The 10,382-nt window shown below is 42.5% G+C and overlaps 1 protein-coding gene across 2 annotated transcripts in view; it reads right to left on the reverse strand.

Annotated features, from left to right (window-relative positions):
- Nucleotides 1-1,533: 1,533 nt before the first annotated feature.
- The window catches only part of IL1RAPL2 (interleukin 1 receptor accessory protein like 2), a 341,134-nt gene continuing 332,285 nt past the window's right edge, over nt 1,534-10,382 (reverse strand). For both annotated transcript variants that reach the window (XM_057365608.1, XM_057365607.1), the window contains exon 11: nt 1,534-4,570. In XM_057365608.1, coding sequence (XP_057221591.1) covers nt 3,873-4,570 — 698 coding nt within the window. In that variant the 3' untranslated portion in view covers nt 1,534-3,872. The remainder of the gene's footprint in view (nt 4,571-10,382) is intronic.

The following is a 10,382-nucleotide window of genomic DNA, read 5'->3' on the forward strand; positions in this document are numbered from 1 at the left end:
TACCAGCCCAGCACACAGCCCCCAAGAACTGTCAATATTCACTGTGTTATCCAATTTAAAATTATCCTGTTTTCTTGCTGAACTTTCTTTAGRAACATCAAATCTGTAGCACTGGATAGGCTTGCAGCCTCTAGCTCATTTTATAGGCAACCTTCAAACCACATCTGCCTCTGAAGCACAGCACACACAAAGGTAAGCACATAAACAGCAGCTTCCAGACATTGTAATAAACCCCTTTTAAGCTGAACATGCCCCAAACCACAAGTCCCCATGGCTGCAATAAGGATGTTCACTGCTGGTGATTTTTGTCACTGGGCAAGGCACAGCCTGACAAGCTGGGGGTGGTGGAGCTGCACAGTCAGTGCTGTCCTGGCTCACCCCTGATAAATGCAGCTGATAAAACCACCGTGGCTTTTTGAGAAAGAGGAACACAAAATGCCCATATGCCTCCTATTTCAGCTATGAATTTCACATGAACGAGCTGGGACATTTTTGCCACCRAGGCCCTGACCCAGCTGCCACTGCTGCCATGGGACCCCACTGGAGAGCTGCTGTGGAGGTGATTCCACAGTGGGACAAGCCCATGGCTCCTGTGCCACCCAAGTCCCACRGGTCGATGCATTTCACTGTTTGGCAGTAATTTTCCAGACCCTTCAGTGCTCCCTATGGAAGCACTTTGCCTCTTGCATGTCCCAGAGGTGCTGGAGCGTGTCTGGAGGACAGGAGAGCTGTGTGGAAAGGTCTGGAGCTTTCACAGCTCTGATGAGGAGCATGAGAGAGCTGGGGGGGCTTAGCCTGGAGAAAAGAAGGTTCAAGGGGGACCTCACTCTCTGCAGCTGCCTGAAAAGGGGGGTGTAGCCAGGTGTGGCTCTTGTCCCAAGTAACAAGCATGAGGACATGAGGAAATGGCCTCCAATTGTGCTACAAGAGGCTTAGACTGCATTAGGAAAACTGCACTCACTGAAAATGTTGTCAAGCACTGGCACAGGCTGCCCAGGCAAGTGGTGGAGTCACCATCCCTGGAGGAATATAAAAACCACGGGGCTGTGGCACTTGGGGACATGGTTTAGAGGAGGGCTTGGCACTGCTGGCTTAACAGCTGGAGTTGATCCCTCAGAGATCTTTTCCAGCCCAGACAACTCCATGATTCGACACTGGGGTCACACAAAACTGAGTCCCCAAGAGACCCCCGAGCTCAGTCCCCACCCCACACCAAAGCAGAGGGGTCCAGGCAGCTCTGGTTCATGTCTATATTGTCGCAGGACTCAATACACACTCCGAGATCTCAAAGCAGATTGTGACTTGGCATCTAGAACTAAAAGAGAGCGATACACAGACACTCAATGTGCGTTTGCAAAATGACAGAAAAACTGTTCTTTTCATGTTTCCTCAATGCAAACATGACTGCATTTTGCTTTGGAATAACTACTGCTCTAAGAGACATATTCTCATCAGGTAAATTAATTTGTTATCCATATTAAATCATCGTAAATAAAAGAAGCAGACCAACCTGCATATGCTTTTTTCTTTTCTTTTTTTTTTTTTTTTGACTTTGCATGCTTAATACAGAACTAGCAGGTTTAAAATCTCACTGAACATTCTATGTGAATTCATCAGATTCTAGAGTAATGTGGGAAGGAAAATAATGAAAAGTACAGCTTTTCATTTAAACATATGCAGCTCTTTTCATGCAGGGTTTTCTTTTACGAATTTTTTTCTGGATTTTTTTTAAATTACACTTTGCATTAAAGAACATAGCCAGTGTAAACACAGTCTKTAACACTTATAAAACAGTGCAAATTTTGTAAATTTTTGGGAGGAGGTTGAAATACATRTATTTATAATGGAGGTAAAATCGCTTTCTTTCTCGTAGAAAAATACATCTATTAAACACCTAYATATTTGGAACTTAACTTCACAAAAGAGCAAGTTATAGTTCTATACTGTGTAATAAATTAATATCTTTTCTAGATTTCCATTTTCAGTGTTAGTGTCAAATGCATAATATTAGAAAAAATGAGAAACATATATTATTTAGAACCTAATGAAAAATCTTACAGACAATAACTGGTGTAGGAGGGCACAGAATAAAGAACTGGGGGAAAAAGCAATGGAAAAATACCGACCTCTATGAATTATTGCACATTTGAGATGATTCTCATGGCCTTTGGGCCAATTCTGGATACTTTTAAGTCTTAGGTCAGTGTTTGTTTCCATTTGACTGTAGGGTACAATTTAGGAACCACTGCGAAATGTCAAGGATTTACTGAACTTGTTTGCTGATGAAACCACAGGCAGCTGAGTGCAGAGTGCTAACTTTTATTCATGCAATCAAAGAGAACAATGCTAAAGACATACTGAAACACAGGCAAGGCTGCCTGCCATAAAAATATTTTTGGGAACTTGCTCCAGCAGATCTCATTGAGACAAAACTCTCATGTCTGCTGTGTTTTCATTACAGCCATGCCAAAACCTGCAAAACTGGCTTCTGCCTTCGTAATTTAGAGCTTTTTTCCTTTAATACTGTTATCTCCACACCCTGATCCTGCCACCTTTCACCAGCTGAGTATGGGAATCTCCAGGACACACATGGGAGTTCACTGAGCAGCAGTGCCCAGTGCCCAATTCTCACCCACCAGCAGCTGGAATGCCATCCCTGAGAGCCAAATGACAGCATCCTATGGACTGATGGCATCACTCACACGAGTGAGACATCCAGGACCTTACCAGCTGCTTCAAAATATCACTTTTCACCAGTTGCACAGATAGCAGAAATATTCCTGCTTCTGCCATGTTTAAAAGGTACATAAATTGGCAGGTAGAGAGAAAAACTGTTTCAGGTGATTATCATTGCAACTGAAGTCAGACTTACTAGTAAGTGTGAATAATTTAGCACTTAATCTCTGAATATTGCTGTAGTACTTCTTTTCTATTGCTGATGTTCTCAYAAAAAAAAGGTTAATTCCAAATGGTAACTACTGATTTTGGAAAAAAAAAATCCTACATAAAATTATTTTACTACAAATCTTAGATCTTAAAAAATTTCAAATTAAAGAATTGGCCAATAGACAGTTAAATTTATAATTAGACTATTTGAAAAAAGTCATTAAAAATCTGCAGAAAATTGTGACATAATCGATAGTCAACAGAAAAATTGTTTAAAATCCTCCTAAACAGCTTCCAATATTCTAGTAAGTTGTTTAATAAAACCACGTTGCTAACCATTGACTRGGAATACAACATGCCTCAATAATAAAATGAAGAGATGCTGATGGGAGCAGGTGATTTATTTTGTAGTAACTGTTACTATGCACTTTATTGATAAAGCTTCATCTGCATCTTTTCAGCTGGGCATCTTCTATGAAGTATTTGTGAGAAAATGTTACCAGGAAGGTTTCCTCCTCCTTCCTTTTCAGGATGCTTCAYCCATTGTGGTCTGTGCAGGAGATAATAATTTTTGTAGCATGATTAGAATTTCAAACTGTACTGAAGCCTATGTGAAAAACCCAACAACTTCTGTGTATTTCAAATACTGTTACTTAAATATGTATGGATGTTGGAGATCATAGATAGAGACCTTTTATCCATCCCAGATTGTAAACCTACTGTAAAGTGATGGGATGTGTTTTTCCTCTCCCCCCTCCTTTTTAAAGAAGCAATAAAACTGTACATTAAAAGACAGGAAGGACATTGCTGAGTTACAAAAGAATGCCCCCTTGGTCAATAATTTGTAAATGTAAACAAAAAAGTTCAAGTAGAAAAGCAAACAAGTGTGCTGCTGCTTCGAATAGGTTTTCTCACCCCATGGGGTTAGGGCAAAGTCCTTTACAAAGGTGACTCCATGGTGGCCATGAAGCATCTGCTGATGTTCATTACCAGATATCACTGGTGAAGCTGAGCTCCTTGGCTGATAAAGGTAGCAGGGGGTTGTTCCTGTGGAACTCCTGGGGGTCCTTGACGGCGTTGTTGAGAGGTAGCTGTCCGTTGAGGAGGGTCAGGGGGATGTTACAGTACGTGTGGTGGTTGCTGATGGAGGCCACGGGCAGCGTGGCCGCGGACACGTCGTACTCGTAGCCGCGGCAGTAGTGCCGCATGTGCACGGCGTCTGCCTGCTGGTAATCCGCCAGATCCGCCCGCGACTCCACCAGCGTGGCAGAAGTGCCCGTGACGGCCAGAGAGGGCACAGTCTGGAGGTCTCCAAAGAGGCCCTGCTCTGCAGAATCCAGCACCTGATGCCGAGACACCACCTCCTTTTTCTTCCCTGGCATTTCAAAGACTAGGCGCTTCCAAAACTTAGAATTCAGTTTGCTGCTTTTTGGTCCTTTCCACTTGACCACTGAGAGAAGTTTGATGGTGTGCTTTAATGATTCCACTTCGTGATAATTCACCTTCCCTTTTAATTCAGTACACTCAATCAAAATAACTTTGATTTCTCCACTGACTAGCATGTTATGGAGTCTGTTTTCCATCTCAAAAATACTCCATCCTCTCCTGAGAACATAGTCTGGAGTTAACACGATAATGAGTCTTCTGCTTTGCTCAACACATCTTGTGAGATCTTCAATGTAGGCTACAAATTATAGAAAGAGAGAAAGAGTAAAGAATAAAGAAGTCTATTGTATCAAAACATCAGGCTTGCAATCAAATATAACAAAATCCTGCGGCTTACTGATTCACACCATTTAAAACAATGGGCATTTCAATATATTCCAACAAAAATAGGATTGTGTACCACAAAATATTTCTATTTAGGGAATACACATAGAAAACTCCTCAATAACACCCTCCATCCTTTGCTATTTTTCCCTGTTCATTGCAGCAGAATGACATTTACGTAACACCCTTGCTGTGTAGGTGCATTAGTGAATAAAAACACAACAGTTCACTTAGTGAAAAAATATASGTCAAGATCAATGTAATGTTTGTGTAAATTTGAACATTAACATTGGTTATGACTGACACCGTGCTGAGGGAAGCACACTCTGGGAAGCAGTCCCTGCGTTCCAGATGCAAGGACATGAGGGTGCTGCAGGGTGTGTGAACCATAACTTGCAAAAGATCAAAAAGAAATGAACCCTCACCACATGCAGAACTTGTGCTATTGCATAGAAGCATCACRGTAGCTTTTTCTTCTTTAGGTGTTGACCACAAAAGCACAACAACATTCTTTGTGGCCCAGTGGTCTGTTTTAACATCACAAACCTGTGCTTCTATGTACCCCAAGGTATTAACAGAAACTTCACAAGTGACAGGAACAAATGGAAAATTTAAACATATTGGAAGTATTTATTTGTTGAGACATCAGTGACAAAGGAAATAGTAGAATTCTTTTATTCATGCATGCCAAGTAGTTGCAAACAATCAGTGTAAGCAGAAATGCCAGCCCCATCAGCAGCTCCATGATGCCAGTTTACAGAACTTCAAAACATTCTTGAAATTGGACTTGTATCCCTGAGTTTTGCTTATCCCAGGGATGGTACAGAAGAGAAGCCAAATACACTGGTCTGACATGGAACAGGATGGGAAAAGAGATCTACTTACAGACCTGACTCAAAACCCATTCAGATGAACAGACTTCAACAAACTTCAATGGGTTTTGGGTCAAGAAAAACCGGAAAAATGCAATCACTTGAACAAAACCACTAAGGGCAGAAAGTGTTCACTGGTTGCACAGCATTACAACTGCAAGCTTCAAGACAGATCTTTGTGTTTTTAAACTACATGAACCTCTTGACCATGCTACTGGGATTGTGCTGCCTGACAACGGAGGAGATGCACGTGTTAGAAATGAAGACTTGGACACAAGAGCTGCACAGAACAGATCTTTACTCAGCACAGGGCAGGACTTCTCTTACACATCTGCCCTCTACCAGGAATAATAATTACAAATAACATCATTAATCAACATCTGTTACTGCAAGACTCGTTTTTATAGTCCCAGGCACCATACCACAGCATGCTTATTCACACCACTTCCAGTAAAGTAAATAACTACAAAATAGGCCAAAAGGAACATTCTAAAATAGCTTATTTTCATGAGACTGAAGGCATAGTTAGCATCAAATCTGCCTTTACCAATGTTTTATTTCACCACTTAGCAGCAAGAAGAATTTCTTTCACAAATGGAAAAAAGAGGCAATTGCAAACATCCCACAGACACACAAGAATTTAAGACATACACATACATTACAAATGTCTATGCAACAATCCTGAATTTTAGTTAATGGTTTATGACTTTTTAATCATGCAGCATTTACAGTTTGTTTTTTTTTCCTTGAAATATTTTATGAGGAAAACCCCYACATTGTTCTGTGTAAAATAGTTACTCATTAATGAAAAAAATTCAACATTAAAATCCATGGGAGAGGCAGCGGAGCRGGGAGAGAATCAGCAACAATGAGAAAATGATAAGCAGAACTGGTGAAACAAAACTTAAGGAAAGGTAGAAATGTTCAATACAATGGAAAGATATTATCCCAATGTATCAACAGCTCAGACTCTTCATTTTCTTCCTTTCTTTCTGCTCCCAAAAAGAAAGAATTTAGGTGGGAAGCTTCATCATTAGAGGTTGAATCTGCAAGATACAGTAAAACAACAAACTATCATGCATCTTTCCTGTGACATATTCATCCCTCTTCCAAACAACTCAGAACACTGCTATGCACAAGACAATTCTCTGCAGGACACAATAGTGGCAGCACCACATGTCCAGGGTGGTGCTGGGCACGGCCATGCATATGCAATATGCATCCAATTAAGCAAAACCACAAACCAACGAAACAGACAAAATCACTCCACTTTCATCTCTTCCAATKTCCAGCAGCAATCATTTCAGCAGAGCACCCCAGCAATAATCCAACACACCATTGCAGTCAAACACTTGTCAGGCTTTGCTTTGGGCAAACAGGGTGGGAAGAAGAGGGAGAAATTCCCTATTTTCTTAGGTGGACAATTCTGTCCTCTGTGCTTCTCACATCTCTTTTGGATGCCCACCTTCCTCACTGGCTATTGCAACAGGTTAGAGCTCTGTCCTCGGCTGACTAATGGACACCTTCACAAATGGCCCTCAAATTCCACATTTGGAGCTGGTGGCTAAAAGATATGGCCAATGAACAGGGCACCTGTTGGGGCACTGTGGATAAAGTACACTGAGGCATAGGAGCTGAAATCTGAATCACTGGAACCCCAAATTTCCAGCCATCTGGTTCAGAAGTACTTAGTGCTCCCAATAATTTCAGTTTGGGACTACTACTGAAGGCAGGTGACAATTTTCCTGGAGCATGTGGTTCCATTGGTTGCACTTTACAGTATGTCAAATTTGCACAACTTAAACATTTCTGTGAAGAAAAGCATGGGGAGACAGATTTCTGTCTGGAAATTCCAAACTGCAGCTGGTTTTTTTCCCAGTGGTACCAGTCTGACTGCATAAACCTCTGAGTTGCTAAATCACCCTCTCTCATTTTACTTCAGAATTTGAGACTTCCCAAAATGCCACAGGTTCAGTYGTCTGTCTCAAGTGTTCAGTTCATTAGCAGGTAATAAATCCAAGCAATCTATATTGCAATGTGGGATGGAGAAAGGGTTACTTTCACCTTTCCAGTGAGCTAAGGAATTATTGTCTGGCAATGGCTCCGCTCCATTTACAGGAAAAAACATCTGAACAAGGGCTTCAGAGACGATGTCACCAACTAGGATAAACTGTAATATTCCAAAGCAACACATTTCCATCAGATAAATATAACTTTGCTGTGACTTCACTTTTGCTGCAGGATGTGTCAACTTCAATGATATTTCATTGTAAGGGGAGGAAAAAATTGTCTTGACAAAATCAGTATAGAATTATTCACTTTTAATTCCCAGGGATTTTATTTTATCATAAATTAGAATGTAAAAATAAGAGATCAGCATTAGAATTAAACTGAAAATGCACATTTTAAATTTTGACCCTTTTCCAACCTTCTGTCCAAACACCATTTTGCAATATGGTACAAAACTGTTCTCAAAATGTTAGCAATTCCCATAGGTGAAGAAAAAAAATTACATTGTGAATGACTCTATCAGTAACCTACTTGCATCAGGTTCAGTGCAAGGCCCAAGCAGGAATGGACACAGGATATGTTATACCCAAACACTGTTTTTGCATGGCTGCCCTGGAGTAATGAAGACAGATCACCTGACAGCAGATGTGTGCTCACCAAACACCAGCTACATGTGACAATGCTGAACTGAAACACCAAAGGAGAGAATTCCAAGAGATGCATCCCGTTTGCAATTAAATCATTGTGTAACTGCCTATGGAATCCTGAACGAGCTACATTAACCACAGGCTGGAAGGAAACCCAATATGCAAGCAGACAAAGAGCGAGGAAATTAATGAACACCAYGGGCACAGAGCTGCTTACACAAAGAAATGACTGACTAACCAGATTCAGATGATTTGCAGAAGCAGTTGAGGCAGAAGGAAGAAACACTAGAAATCATATAAAGTTCTACGGATATTTTTGGGAAACATGGTCTGCAGCACCACGAGAACCAAGGAGTATCTACCATCAAACCCATGCTGGTTGGTTCCTGGCACCCTGAAAATAACCAGCTTTTCTGTGTTTGGCAGTGTGATCATCACTTGAGAAAGTTATTTATAGAAGAGTAATTCAGGYCTGGTTTCCTAACTTAATAGTTCCCAAACCCTGAGTCTGATTACTTTATTAKAGCACCATTGATTGTGTGTCTTGCTTTTCCTATTTATTAAATATGTTTTGCTTCTCTTAGCTTGAACCAGAACAGCTGAAACACAGAGCAGAGTGATGGCCCCTTCCCAGAGAGAGCCCAGACCCAGGATGAGCCAAGGGACAGYWAWKRRKYCMAMMWWMMMMAAWWATGSAGATTAGTGCACTACAGGACAGCCAGCCCTTCTGCCTTTTGTTCATAYTTCTTGTTCATGCTCTAATAGATAYGTATTGCTAGTATTAAAACTCTAACTTGACAACTTTGACTTCTTCATTTTCAGGGTTGAAAATAATTTGCAGAAACCACAGAGAAAAATATCTTCCTCTGATACAGCTCCAATTTTAGAAGAGTGGGGTGCAAATAGATCTTTTTCTCTAAAGACACATCATCCTTGGCAAGACAAAAAATAGTTCAGGTGAAAACATAACTCATCCTGTTACCTTCCTGCCAACTATTCAACGTCCTCAGGTCTCCTAACACTGAATTAAAAAAACTCACAGAGCTTGAGAGTGTGTGTTTGTCGTGGKAAAGGGTTTGTTGTGGGAAAGGGCTTGTTAAAGAACCCTGAAAATGAATAGRGTGAAAAAATGAGAACTGCTTAGGAATTCAGTAACAACTGAATGTTGCAGGTGCATCTCAGGGATCACAGTCTCCTTATGCAGGTTAACTTGTCCAATTACACCGAAGTTACCTGGGCAGGAGGTGTGTGGGCTGTCAGCTTCGACAGCATGAAGAACACTCACTCTGTTAAGACCAAAGAATATTTTTTAAGAGCAGCTGCTACAGTACTTCCCATAAGATGCAGCTCAGCTCCCAGGTTACAGACCCGGTCTGCAATGCCACATCTCCCTGCCAGGTTGCCCCTCTTGCCTCCCAGCCCACACGGTCATGGGGGATCCTTTTCCATCTCACCAGTTTGGGCAGTTGGGTCCACCCACGCTGCTCTCAGGCAGCACCAAGAGTCACCACAAAGGTYCTGGCTGGTCACCAGTGTGAAGGARGTCCCTGGCATCTTTCATGGTGCTTCTCCATCCCACCAGGACAAACGCTCCACTGGGATCWAACTTGTATCCCAGCAGGGCTCAGAAACCAACACCCATTCAGTTCCAGCGGACCTGAACCCTGGGATCTGCTTCCCAATGTTGAAGAGGTGGCCCCAGTGCCCCCAGTCCCCGGCTCTGTCCTCCTGGGGACAGTCACTCGCGGCCATCCCGGCCGGTTCCCAGGACAGAGCCCGAAGCAGAGCTCGGCCGTGTCCTGCAGAGGGGGTGGCTGTGGGTGTTCCCCAGCCCAGCACATCTGGTGTAATCCCCCCTCGGCTGCGCAGGGACATGCAGAACCCATCACAGCTTCTCCCCGAAGGTTAGCGATGACACAGCTGGACAAAAACATAACCAAACTTGTCCCTGAATTTTCCCCAAGTCAGCTTTTTTAGGTTGTTTGGAGAACTGCGCAAGAAAATTAATGAAACACTGTTTAACAAATCTATTTTTCGCCCGCTCTCAAACGCCGGGAGCAGCTGTACGAGCCGTGCATGGCAGGAAGGAAGCGAATGGTGCACACCCTCCCGTGGCAGCGCATCACCACTGCAGCGATCGCAGACAGCGCCGGGACCGCACCGCTCCGGGTGCGCTGCTGGGGGACACAGAGAGGGA

This window comes from Malurus melanocephalus, unplaced genomic scaffold (assembly GCF_030028575.1).
Source record: "Malurus melanocephalus ecotype Western Australia unplaced genomic scaffold, MMel_1.1 scaffold_56, whole genome shotgun sequence".
Classification (NCBI taxonomy): Eukaryota; Metazoa; Chordata; class Aves; order Passeriformes; family Maluridae; genus Malurus; species Malurus melanocephalus.